The 18,662-nt window shown below is 35.1% G+C and overlaps 3 protein-coding genes across 3 annotated transcripts; all 3 read left to right on the top strand.

The window, feature by feature from the left end:
* Positions 1-7,993: 7,993 nt before the first annotated feature.
* On the top strand, positions 7,994-9,286 carry LOC105233153 (uncharacterized). Its single transcript, XM_011215126.4, has 4 exons — positions 7,994-8,206; positions 8,305-8,354; positions 8,444-8,533; positions 8,604-9,286. The coding sequence occupies exons 1-4, from the start codon at positions 8,078-8,080 to the stop codon at positions 9,124-9,126; spliced, it is 792 nt and encodes a 263-aa protein (XP_011213428.2). The 5' UTR covers positions 7,994-8,077; the 3' UTR covers positions 9,127-9,286.
* Positions 9,287-10,871: 1,585 nt separating this feature from the next.
* Positions 10,872-12,038, top strand: LOC105233152 (uncharacterized). Its single transcript, XM_011215125.4, has 4 exons — positions 10,872-11,045; positions 11,137-11,171; positions 11,244-11,339; positions 11,400-12,038. The coding sequence occupies exons 1-4, from the start codon at positions 10,950-10,952 to the stop codon at positions 11,836-11,838; spliced, it is 666 nt and encodes a 221-aa protein (XP_011213427.3). The 5' UTR covers positions 10,872-10,949; the 3' UTR covers positions 11,839-12,038.
* A 2,810-nt stretch (positions 12,039-14,848) lies between these two features.
* On the top strand, positions 14,849-16,080 carry LOC105233151 (uncharacterized). Its single transcript, XM_011215124.4, has 3 exons — positions 14,849-15,061; positions 15,167-15,766; positions 15,847-16,080. Exons 1-3 carry the CDS (start codon positions 14,916-14,918, stop codon positions 15,908-15,910), a joined length of 810 nt encoding a protein of 269 aa, XP_011213426.2. The 5' UTR covers positions 14,849-14,915; the 3' UTR covers positions 15,911-16,080.
* Positions 16,081-18,662: the final 2,582 nt, after the last annotated feature.

Here is an 18,662-nt window from a genome sequence, read left to right as displayed (position 1 = left end):
ATTTTTTTTTAAGAAAAGTGTTTTTTTAATTTCTGTAATGAGTACTGTCTCCTTCGTTAGTAATAACTTCATATATCCGATTCTTTATAGAATAGGTCAAGGAAACCTCGCTCCTAGCACGTTTAATAGCTGCAGTTAATGTTTCCTTGAAAAATCCAAAGAATTATTCCAAAGCGATCACTTTATTTTGGAAATACGGACTCACGCAATGTTTTAAAGCGTTCGCCGTTCATCTTCTGATCGCTAAAAATGAAGTCAAATGCTCCATAAAGCGTGATGACGCCCGAAGCCATGACTTCATCTTTTCGGCTGTGGTGGCGACTTAAATACATATAGCTCTTCTTTCCGCAAAACGTGATAATAGTATTAAAAGCTATCAGGGTCATCTTAAATAAAGCGTTTTTCATCAGTAAAAACAGCTGAACGCCAATCATTAACTCGAGTGGTCGATTGAACAGTCCGCATCGTGCATTTTTTCCGGAATCGAAGCCGTTTTTCTTTGCGTAGTTCATTCAGAGGGGTGTTTTTCCTAATTTGCAGACGCTTTAGGTGTTCTGAATTTTTGATTGTATCTTAAACTTTAAATATCTAAAATCATACATATACAGTCTGTCAAGGAAGAGCGTGGTCGACTTTACCGAACGTTAATGAAAGATTTCGCTCTAATTCCTTAACGAGCCGATATAGGGAAGTTTTGTCCTTGATGCATTGTCAACAAAGGTTCAGTTGTCATTGATCTTCTGAAAGAGAATCACATTAAACGGCATGAGTGCTAAGTACGCGTCGCGCTACGAAGCTGTGTTCCTTTGCATCCAGCCGAAAGGTCCCAAAATGTCGCAATCAGAGGTTGCTAAATACATATATGAGAAAGTCGAAGGCCTTTGTACAGAAGTGGATACATTGATACATACTGGCTACAAATGTCGATGATTTACCAGAACGTGGTTCGATAGGAAAAGTAAACAAAAAAGATGAAAAAAGAATAGTGAATCTGTTTTCGCGGAATCCTACGAAACTATCCGAACCCTTCTTCATACTCATTATCTGAAATGGCGCAATACAATGAAGAAGCCTCTGTTGTCTGAAAAACTTGTGACAAAGCGACTTGCTTGGGCGCATGAGAATATTGATCGAGATTTTGAATATGTCATTTTTACTGATGAATGTTCTATATGGGCACGTTTTGTTCTCACGAGAGCCTGGTCAACTTCCATCAATAGGCTTGTTCAGCGGACCGTAAAGCATGAAATTGGGGCTGCTTCTCAAAGCAGGGATTCGGCGCTTTGTACCTCTTTACTGACAGCATAAATGCGGAGAAAATGCTAAAAATCTACAAAAAGGCTTTACTGTCATCTCCAAACGATGGTTCATCAGAAAAAATGAAGATTGGATTCTGCAGGAGGACAACGATCCTAAGCACCGCAGCAAGTCTGTACTCAGTGGAAAACTCAATCTGGCATCGTTACATTGGATTGGCCGTCGCAGTCGCCCGATGAAAACCCTATTGAACATGTGTGGGCATATATTAAACAGAAGCTTCGTGGAAGACGCACATGCACTTTGAAACAGTTGTCTTACGAAATTCGTCGGATCTGGAGACCCTTGCCACTAGAATACACCGTCAAATTAGTAGAAAGCATGCCTCAGAGATGCCAGGCAATTATCGATGCCGGTGGTGACTGGAAATATTATTGATTTATTAATGTGTACAATGTATATATAAATATGAAAGTTTCATAAAATAATTTTTTTTTTATAAATTAACACGACCACGCTCTTACTTGACAGACTGTATATATACAGTCTCTTACAAATATTTTGTTTTATTAATTTGCTGGGTAGTCCATTTGTCGGAGTACATGAAAATGAACACTTAAAGCAGATATTTCAGGAAAAAGGTGTTTAATGTTTTATACCGCTACAATTCTATATTCTCATATATTTCTCAGATTGAAATGTTGGCGTGGTTGTAGTTCGATTTCAAACTGTAATACAAAAGTTAAGATAATGCTACTCACGGAAGTGTTTGAAATTGGTCGAGTAGAAGCTTAGTTATGGAATTATATGGATCAAGATATCTGTTTTTTTTAACAGGAATTATCATTTGTCTAGTCGGTTAGGACAATAACGGAAATTCAGACTCAATTCATGTCATGATTTAGTTATGTACAATCTGCTTCGATTAGTTTAGGTGTTACATACAATCATTATATTTACATAAACACATATACGAATGGCTAGCAGAGTTGAAGTTGAACTTTTTGTCACTAAAAAGTAACCTTTAATAACAGCAAATTTGTCCATATCACATAAAAGTAATAAGTAAACTCATAGTTTTGAAATATTTGAATGAAATCAAGGCGATGTTTTCCTAGCGCACTTTCAGCAAAAAGCCTTTTTAATATAGATCAACTGATTCAAAAAGTTTTGATTGAATTTCTAGTATATGTCCAACCATACCAAAGCAAAATTGCTAAAAACAACCATAAAAGCGGTAGCAATTTGTTATTTTGTATCCTTTCTCAAATTCATAATACCGTCACTAAAAGTACACTATTATTTAAACTCCCATGTAAAGGCACAGTGGCACAGTGCAATCGTTTTCGTACACTCTTCCAACACTAACATATAGTATCAGTGAGTAGTGTCACGGGTCAAATGCATTTTAATATTGAAAACATGTTGTCACCGACACAAATCCCATCACCCCACCCACTTCCCCACTGCCAAAGCCGACTGTCGGTGACTGCACTTTTTCATAGACGCTGCACTAACATTCCGGCCACACGAAAATCGCTGAGAGTAACAGCAACAACAAAATGAAGTCAGAAATAAAATTACTGGGAAATTTTTCAATAACAGCAATAAATCAAGTGTATGAACGCTGAGGGACCAGCTATAAATTACCGACGTTCAGTTCACACTGTGAATGACGGTGTTGTTTGCTCGTGGAATGCTTCCCTTAGTTGTAAGGTCAATGCTTGAATTTTTATTTATTTTTTGATGTTTTTCGTGGCTCGCACCAATGCTTTAAAGCTCACACTTCCAGTGACTTTACTCGTCTATTTGCTAAGGATATTTGTGCTGAGGGAGTTGACTTAAGCGAACAGCGGAAAAATAACTATGCACATTTATATTTTCATTGCCGTATAGTTATTTGTGCATGTGTTTGCACTTTCCATTTAGGTAAGGTATTCACTTATGTGTATAAAATATAAGTACATAAGTATAGCTACATCAAAACAGATTTACGCAGATTGTTGGAAAATTGGACGAAAATGGCTGAATTCCCTAATACTCCTATATATTCGGGGAAAAAAATGTTCAAAGGCTCACAAACTAAATTAAAGTTTTAGTCGATAATCTCTTGAATTCAATATGCACATATGAGACTTGAATGTGAAAAGAATGAAGCTAGAATAATTATACAGGCTGGCTCAAAACTAATCCACCTATCAGAAGATGCTATACATTTTGCAATTGACCTCTAATGTCAGTTCTGTTTTGACATTTGTGTAGTAAACAAACGTTAATAAACAATGGCACACTACACTGCTTCAGAACGCGGTTTATTTGTGACTATTTATTTGACCAATAATCGGTCACAATGTGAATTTCGTCGCAGATTTCCTGGCCGTCCGACGCCCACTGGTGAAACATTGCAACGTTTAGCCGCTCGCCTCGAACTGAGTCAACACGAGATGCAGCCAGGCGTGGCAAACCACGGAGTAGCCGTTCTGCAGAGAATATTGCAGTTGTTGCCGAGGATATCAAGGAAGCGCCGTCGACATCGACCAGACGACGTGCCACGCAAATGGGTAGCACTTGACGGTGATTACAGTGAACAAGATTTGAAGATGTTTCCGTACATAGTCCAGACGGTGCATCAGCTGTTAGCTGCTGCCCGCCAATCGCGGCTAACATACGATCAAGCTATCCTTAATTACCACCAAGAGGAAAATGATTTTTCATCAACAATAATCATGAGTGATGAGGCCCATTTCCATCTTAGCAGGTACGTAAATAAGCAAAATTTACGCTTCTGGGGAATTGAAAATCCGCGTGTAACCCACAGAGCCATTACACCCGCTCAAAGTCACTGTATGGTGTGCTGTTTTCGCTGGAGGAGTCATCGGACTTTTTTTCTTCGAAGACGTCGGGGGCAAACGGTTGTTGTGAGTGGTGAGCGCTACAGATCAATGAGTTCTTTTTGCCGAAACTTGATGAATTGGGAGTGGATAACATGTGGTTCCAACAGGACGGTGCAAGGGCATACACTGCACGTGGCACAACAGATATGCTGAAGGCCAAAAAACATCGGAAGGCTATTTTTGCGCCACCTTGTACTAAAAACCATTGCACCATGGTGAATATCTGATGTGTTTTAGACTTAGCAGGATTAAAGCCATACTAATGAGATACCAATAGTCCCTAGACTGTGAGCTTTAAACATTTACATAACTCGGACGATATAATTTTATTTTTTCCAAAAATTTCATAATTTCTTTGTTAATAGTGTGTGTTTGTAACAATAAAAAATTCGAATAAAATATTTAAATTTTTAAATTAGCAAAAAATTTTTGAAAAATGGACATTTTTTACCCGAGGAAACCTATGTAAGCCCTTAAAACCTTGGTACGCAAGCTCTTGCTGGCGACAGCACCGAGTTCATGATTCACACTAATGCTCTATATTTTTCATGCCTTTATACAAAATGGTGTGAATGCTTATAAAAGCATAAAATAATTGAAGTAGCTATAAATAACATAATCTCAAATTACGTCGATATTAAAAGTTGATGTAGTCAGGCCCCTACCATCTTCCCAAAAAGCAATAATTTATTAACAATTAACAAAATTTTGACACCACTCGAAAGTGTACTTAAATTTTGTATTAAGGGTCGCCAATAAGGACCCTACTCAAATTTAGAAGTATTCATATCTTCTAAATTTTAAAGCCACTATTATGAAGAATATTTTATACTCATCTTTGCTTATAATTTGAGCGTAAATGCCAGCAGATGGCACCTGACGCCTGAATATCCACGAATGCACGAAAATTCATATGCATGTGCCATGTGCGGGCTGGCACAGTGGCATACACTGCACATCAGCTTATTATTAACTCGATATTAAACTCATGTAAGTGTTTTAATATCATTTTTTATATCTCTACTCTTTTACGTATGTATGTATATAGTATATTAGGGTGATTCAAAAAAAATTGTTTGTTTTTTTTTATTGGTACTCGGAAAAATGGGTTCCTAGACACCTCTAAGAAATCCTCTCCAAATATGAGTTTTTAATTGTAACGGGAAGGTCCTCCGCCTAACGGTTTTCTATTTTTTCTTATTATCAGATAGAAAAATTTATATCTCGCTTCCAACTACATGAAAAAATATCTTGTTAATTAGGTTTTGTAGGAAATTGAATGCTCTAAAATATGGTCTCTTATGATTTTTTCGTAAACCCAACCGTTTAAAAGATATTAACGGTTGAAATTTGACTATTTTTGGAAAAATTCTTTATTTCTTATTAATTTTATAACTCAATGAAAAAAATTATTATGAATGATGAAACACATAGTTTTGTAGGAAATTTACTGCTCTATAAAAATGGTCTACTATGATTTTTCGATTAAGTTAAGCGTTTACGAGATATTCATCGTCAAACATCAATGCATATTAGGGTGGATCAAAAAAAAAATTTTTTTTTTCGTTTGGTTCTGGTGTCATGTTCCTAGACACCTCTAAGAAATCCTCTCCAAAAACCTATTCATAATAATTTTTTTTCATTGAGTTATAAAATTAATAAGAAATAAAAAATTTTACCAAAAATAATCAAAGTTCAACTGTTAATATCTTTTAAACGGTTGGGTTTACGAAAAAATCTTAAGAGACCATATTTTAGAGCAATCAATTTCCTACAAAACCTAATTAACAAGATATTTTTTCATGTAGTTGGAAGCGAGATATAAATTTTTCTATCTGATAATAAGAAAAAATAGAAAACCGTTAGGCGGAAGACCTTCCCGTTACAATTAAAAACTCATATTTGGAGAGGATTTCTTAGAGGTGTCTAGGAACCCATTTTTCCGAGTACCAATAAAAAAAAACAAAATTTTTTTTTTTTTGAATCACCCTAATGTATATAGTATAGTACAGTACCTGGGAGGTGTTGGCGTTATGAGCATGTTGAACCATCAGACGCTAGAAAGAAGAAAAGAAAAGGTTGAAAATTTCATTTTGCCAAGTACACGAAGGACAACACTTAGGGATAACAAAAAATTTAAGTGATATTAAACCAAAAGTTTGGGGTGAAAATTTTTAAGAATGCAGTCAGGATATAAATTTATACTATGTTTAACGAGTTTAATTTGAATACGTGCTTGTATGTATATTGGGTATAAAGATGGATATATGAATACACTGTGATAACAATAATTCGAGTACAAACTTATTATAGCATAATATCTATATAAGAGTGCATTATTAATCCAATATTCAAAAGGTATGTTTTTTAGGCCGTATGAGCACTGAGTACAATAAACCAAGAGTGTCGAACAAGCGCGTTGTAAGCTAAATCAATAAACTAAGGCAAAATTGCTTATTAAAGGCTTTGGATACCTTGAAGAAACCTTTATATTCTCAATATTTTGTCACCAGCGAATAAAGTTGCAACATTGCGATAGACGAAGCATGTTTCTAATCTTTTTTTTCAGTTCTGGAAACAATCAGATTAGTCTTTTTCTGGCAAAGCCTTCAAGATATTCTTCGATTCCGTATTGGCCTTTTGCTGAATAGCCAGAAGTTGCACGAAACCAAATCAGGCAAATATGGTGGTTTCGGAATCGAGTGTGTGGCTAAATATTGGCTAAGAACCAATATAGTATGATATGATGCATTAACGTGATGAAGGCACCAAAAGTTGTTCGCACATATTCTACTGTTTGGAGAGAATTCAAAGTGCACCGCTTTGCCGTGGTATTTTCGGTAACTTTTTGCATGATATTCGCTGGATTGATCGGTGGTTCTAAGGTCGTATGCATAAAGTAAAGTCTCGTCTCCAGTAATGATGCATTTCAAGAGGTCTTGATAATCAGCTAAGTTTCACCCACAATTGTCAATGGGAGTTTTGGCTGCTGACACCGAATAAGGACCTTCCCGCTTATGTCTGACTTAATAATATCGGAAACATCGATCAATTTGTATGATATCTTACTGAAATTAAATGGATATCCTTTCCAGATAGTTCTGTGGTTCAATTCGAGGGTTCAAATTACGCAATGAAATCAACGTATTTATGTTAGATGTTTTATTTGGTGACTATGGTGACAGTCAAAAATTGGTTAAAAAATTTTTGCACTGTGACAACGCATCAGCTTACGCCAGGGTTAACTACTAGGCTGCTGACCCATTTAACGTACTCTCTAGACTCTTGTGTTTCTAACTCAATTTGTTTCGTAAACGTCAATCGCTTGGCAGGAATCTGGTTTATTTTCCTCTTCGGCGACGATACAAATTTCTGCTTGACCCTGAAACTTCCAGAAAAGGTATTATTAATGGTTAAAGCAGTTGGACTGTCACTAGGTTAAGTTCATAGAGCTAGAAGTAGGCAATGGGAACTCGTGATTTTTGACCTATTAACTTGGTCATACTGTGGTTTGGTGATGAAAGTGAGTGAAATCAGACAAACCACCATCCCAGTCCCCTATATAAGTAAATTTTTCTACGCCATTAATTTTGACAAATAGCGTGAGCATATACTGTGCAGTTGCGCCTTACATTTATTTTTCGTAAGTTAAAGAGTAAAGGCTTAAACTATACAGAATTGTTACATATTAACACCCTTAATAAACATATGCAACACCTTTTTTTTATTAAAAAGCCTCATTTGTTAATTTTGTTTAATTAGTAATTATAGTACATTCCTATTGGGTATATGTTGGTGTCTCTCTCGTTTAGCGACTCAATCAGCAAGTATAATCTGTTCATTCGCCTCAGTCAGATTCGTACTGTCGGTGTGTTTAAAAGAAATTTTATTTTTACTGCCGCTTATAAACAAATAATAATATAAAAATGGAGCCTATTGATATCGATAAAGTCCTGATGGTATTGAGTTTTTTGTTCACTACTCCAGAAAATCAAATACAGTTGAATTCGAGAGATGTTAACGTATCGTCATTAATGCGTATTGGCGGAGATGATGTGCGTATATATGTACATATTTTATATGAACCAAAAAAAAAAAAAAAGAAAGCTGAAAGTTTGAATAAATTTTTTTTTTATTTTCTTTCTGGTAACAGAATGCGTGGCAAAACTGCAACGTTCAAGAAATGAAGAACCTGGGTTACGAGTATGTATTGAATAAAATTATCATATATATATATTATGTGTATGCATAAAAGTAATTTTTTTTTTTGGAAATGCTATTTCTCTATATAGCATTAATGCGGCGCTAGACTACCAAATGAAAGCGAACAAAAGACTGGAAAGCATTGCTAGCGATCTACAAGCTGTCAAAACAAGATTGAGGTATTCATATTAAATATATATATATACACATATAATATCTATTCAAATCTGTCTCTCTTATACCACTTAGCACCCCCAATCCGGTCGACTGTTCTAAAGGACAAGTCGGCGAAATCCATGTAAACTTGCCGCTATCACCGATTCCTTTCTCTGTGTTGTGCGTAAACATTCAATTTGGTGACAATTGGTTCTTGATCGCTCATCGCAAAGTCACTAACGCCCTTTTTCGTAATAATCCAGCAGCTGATTCATTAGAAAATGGTATGGGTGAAATTAATGGCGAATATTTCATTGGTTTTCACAAATTGCGTGCAATTACCGAGAGCCAAATGTATGAATTGCTTATAGTCGAGAGCGACGGTAGGAATAAGCCATGGTATGATCATTACCAAACTGTGGCATTTGATGCTAATAACAAGGTGAAACAACTGGGAGCGCATAGAACCAATCGCGTTGATAATCCTATGAGCTTATTGGCACACGCTGAAGCGGTCAATAAGAAATTGAGATTGTATTTGGATCCAAGTAGTGAAGTCACGATTTATTTACGAAAAACATCATTACATGACGTGCCACTCTTTAAAGAAAAATAATAGGTTTTTGAATTGTATAAAACGACATAGTTCCAAAGCAAGCATTTGTGTATTATATTTATACTAATGGATCCGACCAGGCGATGCTGTGTTATACATTTTATACGATTATTAAAATAATAAACTATTCAATACAGTGAAAATTTTCTTAACGAGTAAAGGCGAAAACGTTTTTGTTGGTACGAGTATAAGAAGGTAAGGGATCGCATTTGAGTTTTAATTTTGACTATCTTCATACAAATAAATGTCAACGGCAAAAGTAACGATTTTAAGGCTACTTTTTCAATGTCTGGTTAGTAGCATCTGTCAGTTAAGTTCTAAATAAAACAATAAAAAACTTTAACTACGGCTGCACCGAAGCTAATATACTCTTCATAGGTGCATTTCTTTTAGTAACTACGTGTTCAGTTTATATGAAAGCTATATGCTGTAGTAATCTGATCTAAAAAATTTTTTCGTAGATTATATTATTTCCTTAAGCAGTAATCCATGTAAAATTTCGTGAAGATACCACGTCAAATGTGAAAGTTTTCCATGCAAGCCCTTGATTCCGATCGTTCAGTTTGTAAGGGAGCTATATGCTATAGTGACCCGATCTGAACAATTTCTTCGCATATTACATTATTATCTTAGAAAATAACGTGTGGAAACTTTTGTGAAGATACATTGTCAAATGTGAAAGCTTTCCATACAAGAACCGTTCCGTTCAGTTTGTGAGGCAGCTTTATGTTATAGTGGTCCGATATCGGCAATTCCGACAAATGAGCAGCTTCTTGAAGATAGAATGACGTTTGCAAAATTTCAAAACGATATCTTAAAAACTGAGGGACTAGTTCCTGTATACACAAAAAAAACTTCGAGCAAGAGAGACTTTGAGTAATGCTAGGAAATTTATATGAAATTTGGCTTCTAGTGCCAATTCAAGAATTCGAGATATGGCGAGCTTCGAGTTAGTTCGAGTTCGAGTTAGTGCGAGTTATGGAAGCTTAACTGTATTATATGTTTTTGGGATTTTCTGAGTTATCCGCGTAATAGATCGTACTTAATTAACATCAACAATTTGTGCGACCGGCCAATGTGCACAGTTAATGTAAATATACATATACATACATATGTTCCTTTTATGCAAATGCCGAGAATAATTACAGAAAGCTTCCCCTAGCCCCAGTTTATAAATATACAGTTTCATTCATCTGTTCTCTGTATAGCATGACCTTTTGCACTCTCAACGTGTTGGAGTTAATCATTCTCTAAGTAATCAGCAATCTTTTGGTATGTATGTACATCAAGGCGGGTCGATTTTTATGCTTTTGCAACAACAACATAACGGTGGTTTGTATCATCTCAAAATAATAGATAGATAGATAACCCTATATCTATATAAAAATGATAAGGATGATGAGACGAGTTGAAATCGTGGTCACTGTCTATCTGTCCGTCCACCTGTCCGTCTGTTCGCCTATGCAAGTACATGTATTTCTTAGCAGAATAGTAAGGACTAGGTCGCAGATAGGCGAAATCACCGTATACGTAATATAAAGATTAATGATCTTCCGGTTTAGGTTATTCTATATATATACTTTTCGAATGAAACCGGTTTTAGATTCATAGTATCTTATAGTTATTCAGAATGATCCAACGAAAATTTCTCACATACGCGATGTTTTCGTTTTTTTTTTACTCTCTGCAAATCAACCCGCTCTAGTGTTCATAAACGTCGGTTCTATGTTTAAGATTGTGTTATATTTTAGTTGATTTATAAAGTTGAAGTGCACAGTATCACTTGAGTTGCGATTCGAGTACACGTAAATTAATTCATTAAAATGCCACAAGCATCATTGACATCATTGCAACGAGCATTTACGGTGATGACATATCTACTATCATCTAAGGAAATCAATCACATTGATAATCAAAAGGTATAGATAAGCTTGGATAATCTATCTACTTTTTTGCCAGTATTTAAGTATATGTATATATACATGTTTATCATTTTTCGTTTCAAATAAGCAAATTTGTGATGCAATTGAAGGCGCTTCGTATAAGTAAGTAGAAATGCATTAAACCTCGCACTTACAAACCTACAAATGTCCACCAATACATACACTTTTGTGCAGAATGCAAGGAGTGGAATCATTTATGGATAATTATCCGGTGAAACTAGAGGCGATTAGCGATGGTATATTCAATATCTTATACGATATGCAGAATAGGTATTTCAACGATTGTATTTATTCGAAAAATTTTGAAAATGTATGCATTTTCGTTTGCAGTGCACCAGAAATCGCGCCAGCAAAGCCTTATGAATGTCAGAATGAATCCTTCGGAAAACTGTTTTGTGAGGACAACAGATACGCCAAACATTTATTGTTAATAGGGCGTGGTCATACGCGTATGTCACATGACCTATATCAAAAGCTCTTAAACGGAATTCCTTGCGATGCAAAATGCATCGATAGTGATACTGACTTCTTTATTGGTATAAATAATTTGATGCAGCTCGTTGGTAACAAATCATTTGATGTGCTGTTTGTTTACTTTGATGCTGATGGCATGGAACATTTTCGTTATATTTCCGAATTTCAATTTGATGGCAAAACGTTAAACGTTACGCGATCACGCAGTAGTATGATAGAAGTTTCATTGAAAGAATTTATAAAAAACTTTAAGTTTGCAAGTTGGAAAATCTTTTTGCGAAAAAAGGGTGAATGATGCCATCAAAATCTATCAAATTATAATATTTTATAAAAAAAATTTTAAAACATTAAAAGATGAAAAAATTTAGAAATATCTAAAAATGCGCTATTTTTACGATAATCACAATTTTGTGTATTTTATTGAAATAAATCAAGAAGTTGCTGTGTATATTATTGATATTAATAAATCAAGGTTTTTGCGAATAATTTGTTTGAGTTTACATTTTGAATTTTCTCTGAATTCATTAAAAACCTGATCATAAACAAGATAAGATGCCAATCCCATTAAATATAGTAGCATAATTATGTATCTGTATATATGCATGTATGTTTGTATATATAGGTGTTTCATATTCAAGGAATAAGAAATATATAGAAATATATATACCAAAAGCATTAAAATATAAAGGTTATCAGCTAACTGCGAGTTATCATATTTAAATTTGTGGAATAGCAAAGCTTTTGAGGGTCTGTGCAGCGAGAAGTGGTAAAAAATATTAAACTAATTGCTAATATGCTCATGAGATGGGCGTCTAAATACATATATATAAACAGTTTAGATGTTATAACTATATAGTAGCTTAATACGTATTATAACTCGATCAGTTTGGGCATGATGACGGTTGTGGGGTAGGCCCGTGCGTCATAATGTATGTAATGCCAAATACTACGTTTATATAGTTTTGCTAAACGCTCGCCGCATATTGCACATAGTACAATGGTCTTGTTTACTAATTTTCAAGACGTATTGAATTTGCTGTGACTGTCTGTTACACGAACATCTTAACATATTTTTTATGTACTGATGATTATACTGCAGTTTGGTATTGAAAATAAATGAAATCAGTCTATGAATTTCTCCCGCTCCTATATATACATATAACAATGTGTAAATTATCTCAATAAACTTTCGCAGAAACATGTTCTCAAGCATGCCGTATTTTAATGACAAAGAAATAAAGTCAATTCAGACCTTCTCTCAACCTCAATATACGCAATATAGAGATTTTCAACACTTTGGTGGACCTCATACATTGGCGGATTCTAGGGTTTGGTTTTGGTATTTTAATTTCTCGCGCCAAGGGCTAAATGGCCCATCAGCAATGCATTCAGCTCCATCTGTGATCTGTTTGATTGATATATTCTCTGGCTCTCGGCTTATTCTCCAAATTTTCCAACATAATATGTAGGCTTCAAATATGATAGATTGCTGCTTGTAACCTTCCGAAATCGAAGACAAAAAGCTGAGGAACATTATCGATCCCTTTATTGAGACATGAAAAAAATTGCATCAGAACTGAAGCTTTACGAAGAAAAACCGAGCTTCTGCGGCCGATAAACATAATTTCTGCTAGGCATCTTGCGAAGAATACTACGGGTCTCATAGTACATTCCTCTGTTGCAAACAATCTGCAAATATTTGAAGACGCGCTTTTCTATAGAAATATTGGATGGATTTCAACTGAGTTCGCTGCTTCCAGAAAAAGTATGTGCTTTGAAAATCATAGAAATGGAAAATCTTATTGGCCGTTTGAAGCTCAAGGGTGAACTTGATCACTAGCAGTGCCATTGGGAGCAACGACAAAAGTCGAAAGACAACAAGTTATCGACAACTGCATTGTAAGCATTGAAGAACTGCGATGTATGTAGACTTATATAATTCATAGTTTTCATCGCATATTCCGCACACTTCCTGTGACGTATGCATGCTCGGAACGCTCTTATTCGACGCTTCGCCGCATGAAAACGTGACTGAGGATGAACGTGTTTCAAGATAGATTGATTGGTGAAGTCCCTGCAGAAGAAGTTCTCGAAAGATTCTCAAAACTTGGTCTACATGGTTTGTTTTATGAAATTTTGCTATACCATACACGAACTGACTACAGTATTATACATTGCAATAAAGTACAGGGTTTGTCCGGACAGTTATAGGACTGAGTCGATTTAAAAACATGTATTGAACCAATCGCTACAATTCTTTAAACACTTTCAAAATAGGCTCCTTTTGCGTAGATGAAGCGCTGCCAGCACGATTTTCAAGCATTGAAGGCGTCACGGAAGGCATTCTCCGGAATAGTCTTGAGAGCCGAGGTTCGTGCTGTTTGGATCCCCTCTGTCCGTGAAGGGCCACATCTGTGAGCTGGGCGTTGTTGTGGTGCAACTTCCAATCGGCTGCGATGTCTTGTCGGAAATTCATGGTAGACGTTGCCTTTGATATCAAAAAGATAATGAGCACCGTTTTCACTTTGAATTTGCTCATTATTCCCTTTTTTCGTCCAGGAGTCGCCGGCGTGTGCCACTCGGAAGATTCTTTGTGGCTCCATGACTCGTCACCTCTGATTAAGTTATTCATGGGGGTCACTTTCACGCATGTTCAACTTTTCTTAGCAAAATTCCACTCGCCGCAATTTGTTGTTGTCAGTGAGCCCTTTTGGGACCATCTTACACCACTCACGGTACCACGTCGCGCGAAAATGTTTGTTCGGACACAACTTACCAGCCGCTCGTTCGTTAGCTAAGAATACCCTCTACCGAATCCAGTTGTTGCGCGCACGCTCCGAAGTTCAGTCACCCGCAAAACTTGAAAATAGTTTCCGGATTTAAGCTTTGGAAATTCTGAAAGTTTATAATATGCAATTGGACCCGAACTTAGATCTTCCTTATCTTTGATACTATTTATGAACTTAATAACGCTCATACTAATCAGCAGTGAAACATATTCACCAACTTTTGAAAGAGAATGAAATGAATCTTTGTACACAATCAGTAAAACTTAAGGAGAGACAGGAGTATATAATCAAATGCATATAAATTAGGGCAGCACTCAATATTGTGAAAGATTTATAAACAGTCTCTCGAAGGTTTTGATTGACATTTTTGATTGAAATTTCTTTAGGATTCTCAAACCAACATCAATATTAGTAGAATCACGAGCTGCCTTAAGGCCCATCCTAATATTCAAACATACGAACAATTATGTAGCGAGTTTGAGCACATTTCATATTCCAATATTTGTGCAAATCTCTGCAGAGTAATTATTTAGTTGAGTGACGGTATTTGCACAGTAAGGACCAACGAACGCTCATATTGATCATGTCTGCGGAAATTTTCTTTACATCAATGCTTTGTTTTATGTCAACATACGACAATAATTTAAATAATATGCAGATCAATTCAAAACCTTTGCAGAACGTGGGACCAAGCTGTACAAATGAGGCGCAAAGTTTCAATGTAAAAGTGTAAGTATGTATGTATATGCAGAACTGAACATTTTCTAAAGTGGAAATAGGTGATAATAAAATAAGTATAGAGGCATATTTATAAAAGCAATAAATTTTTTGTAGCGCTGAATTGCTCGATCTGCAAAAGGCAAATGATAACTTGTTCAAACAGATAGAAGGTGACATGGAGAATTTAAGAAATTTTATTGGTATGAACTTAGTGAATGGACGCAGTAAACGGGAGACAGTTGACACATTTGATATATTAACCCATACGCAATTTGCATGTAAAATTCCATCTAAAATTGGTATGCAAATCAACAATGCTCAACTGATATCAAACATAGTGCAATGTGAGAGTACTAAATATGGAGATGGCTGGATACTCTTTGCCGCTTTAGATGCAGATCATCGAAATCTCAATCATAAGAGTACAAATGAATTTATTAATGGCTTTGGTGGTTTTACGAACGGTCAGAAAGTGAGGGAGTACTTCGTCGGCTTAAAGCGTTTGCATGAAATAACGACAGAAGGTGGAGAGCATGAACTGTTGATTTTTATACAAAATGTCGATTATTGGGAAAAAACTCACACACATTATATGCATTATAAAAGATTCAGCGTGGCTGGTGTAGATAACGACTACAGGTTAAAATCACTTGGTGGATACGATGGTGACATTAATGACCCACTTCAAGCGTTCTTAGAAGAGCCATTTTCACTGTAAGTTTTTGTTCTTTATAATAAATAATAATATAAAGTATACGTGGATTGATTTCTTCATTATATTTGTCTATATTTAGCACTCTGCTGAGAATGGAACGGATGGGCGCTGTGACAATGTTTGTGAGAAGTGTGAACGCATAATGGAATTAATCTCAGCGCAGTGTGTACAACAATATTTCAGCATAAATACACTAAACATATATTCTAAATTATAAATTCCACAAAATTTATGAAAATAATTTATTTTAGTTATATTTTTAGGCTATAAAATGTGGAATAACTTCTGGAAACAAATGATAATTACAGATTAATTGTGATGAAGTGTTTTAATGTGAAATTAATTGAATATAAGGAATTAATTTGCTCTTGCAAGATTGCTTGAAATGCAAAACGAGAACTCCTAATTGCAGATGAAGAAATATCAGCAATATATGGGTATATTTAACATGACACTTAGCATGGGGTTGCAATTATTGGGTAGTCGAAAAAGTATTTTCGTATTTCTCAATAGATGTCGTTGCGTATTTCTCCAGTGCTACCAATCACGAAGCGTCATACTATATTGTGTTGGAAAGGTGAGATTTTAAGCTTCATTTAGTTAAAAACAAATTAAATTCGGGGAAGTTGAAAAAAGTTACAGTTGTTCAAAAATGATGAATTAATGAAGAAATTCGCAATATTTTGAAATGTTTGTAAAAAAAAACATTTCGAAATTTCGATTTACACTGATGTAATAATGTCTCTAGCGGAAAACTGGCGAAAACTGGTCGGCCAAAATAGTAAACATTTGTTTGTTTATTTTTTAGTGTAAATATAAAAAAATAAGTTGAAGTTTGATTAGAAATACGAAAATACTTTTTCGACTACCCAATATTTTGATAAGCGTCATAGCATGGGCAGGCGTTGTAGAAGCTCGTAAAAAAATAATAAATTCCTGATATTCCTATATTTCGGTGAGAAAATGAAGGAAATCGCACAGTGATAGATTCAATCTGATAGTTTTACTTTCCAGGACAAAATCAACACACAATGAATATATAGTATCGGGATACAATTTCGCACGTAATTATTTGCGTTCAATGTTTGATTTCTGATGATAAAAAGATACAGAATATGTGGACCTGAGCGCATATGGCTGATGTTTTGCTGTCACTTTCAAAGATAAAACCCGGCTTCATAGGTTCCATTAGGACATTGCTCCCCATAGCTTCTGTAGATCTAATTTATAAATATTTTTGTAGTAGAGGTTGACTTCAGATTACATATGTACAAGTATATTGGTCAATATTTGAGTTGTCTTAATGAAATTCAATGCAAACCTCTTTTCAATAAGAGTTTACATTTCTGTCTAAAATAGAAAAATTTTGGGGAAAATTTGCCCCAATAATTAGCTTCGATGTAACTGATATACGTATTTTCAGGCTTCCATTTAACTGATATACTCGTATTTGTCAAAATGAAACTAATTTTTTTTATAAATCATATGCCGTAATGCCAAAATTGGATAAAACCGGGTCGTTACTACGCCTAGCTGAACTACATATGTACATACAGTCCTGAAAGTATCGGGATTTCTTCATTTAAATCTCCCGCTTATATGGAACACAGGTAAATTTGTTTTCCCGGGTTGGTACAACTGTCCTTAATTATGATGCCAAAAATTAGCGCGATCTGCCAACAAGTGTGTTTACAGCAGCTATTTATGTCAGTACTTGACAGGGTGTATATCTAATATAAGAATTTTAGGCATCCGGTATCGGCCAATATGTACCGTGGAAAATTAAGTGAACGTACGACAGAGTTGCCAATAATGCAATAAAAATGCTTGAATTAGCACTTGAATTATAATTGTTTTTTCTATTTCACATATGATCCCAACTATGGAATTAAGGAAAAGAAAAAAAAAACAAGTAAGGAAGTGCTAAGTTCGGGTGCAACGGAAAATTTTATACTCTTGTAATCAAAGACCGGGGAATTGTTTCAGGTGCTGGCAAAACTTTACATTAAGTATCGACTTATTATAGACCCGATTTTATTTATTTTTGGCATATACTTGTAAATCCAGTATAAATGTCACCCGGATGTTCGAAAATCGTTGTATTAGGGGACCCAGGGATGTATTTACTATTTTTGATACACAAAGATACTATTATTAGGAAAGTATTATCTCTGAATTTCAATTGTATATCCCTACATTAACCGATACTTTCAGTCAGACAGTCACCGGGATTTCAACTTGTCTCGTCACTCTGATCATTCATATGTATGAATATAACCCTATTCATATCGCGAGTAGTTTTATCTTAACATTCTGGATTAATAAATGAAAATTTAATTTTTAATCCCAATATCGAGATTAAGAGATGAGAATCTAATTTTAAATACTAACTTCGGTATTAAAAAATAAAAGTTTCTTTTTTATTGAAAAGAATTGAATTTTTTGAAAATGCTATTTTAATAACCATCAGAGAGAACTCAACTCACTTTTGAACTCAACATCCACATATACACACCTCATGGAAGGTTAAAGCATCAAATATGAAAATGTTGATTGATTAATCTTACGATGTCAGGATTATCAAAAATTAGCTTTATTATAAAGTTTGTTGTAAGATGCAAAATATTATTTTCCAAGGCGTTAATTGTCTCGGGCTTATCTGCGCATATAAGCGATTTCCCAAAGCACCACAAAATATAGTTTCGCGGTTATAGTCCCGAACTTAGCCCATGATGCGAGATAATGGGCTCACTAAAAGTTCCTTTCAGTAAATTGATTGTTACGTTGGCTGTATGGCATGTAGTACCGTCTTGTTGGAACAAACGGTGATCCACATAAGCATCCTCCAAATCAGGCACCAAAACTCATTGCTTTATGTGTACTTTATAGCATTCC

The sequence above is a fragment of the Bactrocera dorsalis genome, chromosome 4, assembly GCF_023373825.1.
Source record: "Bactrocera dorsalis isolate Fly_Bdor chromosome 4, ASM2337382v1, whole genome shotgun sequence".
Classification (NCBI taxonomy): domain Eukaryota; kingdom Metazoa; phylum Arthropoda; class Insecta; order Diptera; family Tephritidae; genus Bactrocera; species Bactrocera dorsalis.
Note: the sequence above shows the minus strand (reverse complement) of the source record. Positions and strands in the feature narration are given on the sequence as shown.

Bases quoted from the DNA above. Each gene is read 5' to 3' on its own strand.
- LOC105233153 (XM_011215126.4), top strand. From the start codon at position 8,078: ATGGAGCCTATTGATATCGATAAAGTCCTGATGGTATTGAGTTTTTTG. The intron at 8,207-8,304 runs GTGCGTATATAT...TTCTGGTAACAG, and splicing joins TGCGTATTGGCGGAGATGAT to AATGCGTGGCAAAACTGCAA. The intron at 8,355-8,443 runs GTATGTATTGAA...TTCTCTATATAG, and splicing joins ATGAAGAACCTGGGTTACGA to CATTAATGCGGCGCTAGACT.
- LOC105233152 (XM_011215125.4), top strand. From the start codon at position 10,950: ATGCCACAAGCATCATTGACATCATTGCAACGAGCATTTACGGTGATG. The intron at 11,046-11,136 runs GTATAGATAAGC...GTTTCAAATAAG, and splicing joins ATCACATTGATAATCAAAAG to CAAATTTGTGATGCAATTGA. The intron at 11,172-11,243 runs GTAAGTAGAAAT...ACTTTTGTGCAG, and splicing joins ATTGAAGGCGCTTCGTATAA to AATGCAAGGAGTGGAATCAT.
- LOC105233151 (XM_011215124.4), top strand. From the start codon at position 14,916: ATGTCTGCGGAAATTTTCTTTACATCAATGCTTTGTTTTATGTCAACA. The intron at 15,062-15,166 runs GTAAGTATGTAT...AATTTTTTGTAG, and splicing joins CAAAGTTTCAATGTAAAAGT to CGCTGAATTGCTCGATCTGC. The intron at 15,767-15,846 runs GTAAGTTTTTGT...GTCTATATTTAG, and splicing joins TTAGAAGAGCCATTTTCACT to CACTCTGCTGAGAATGGAAC.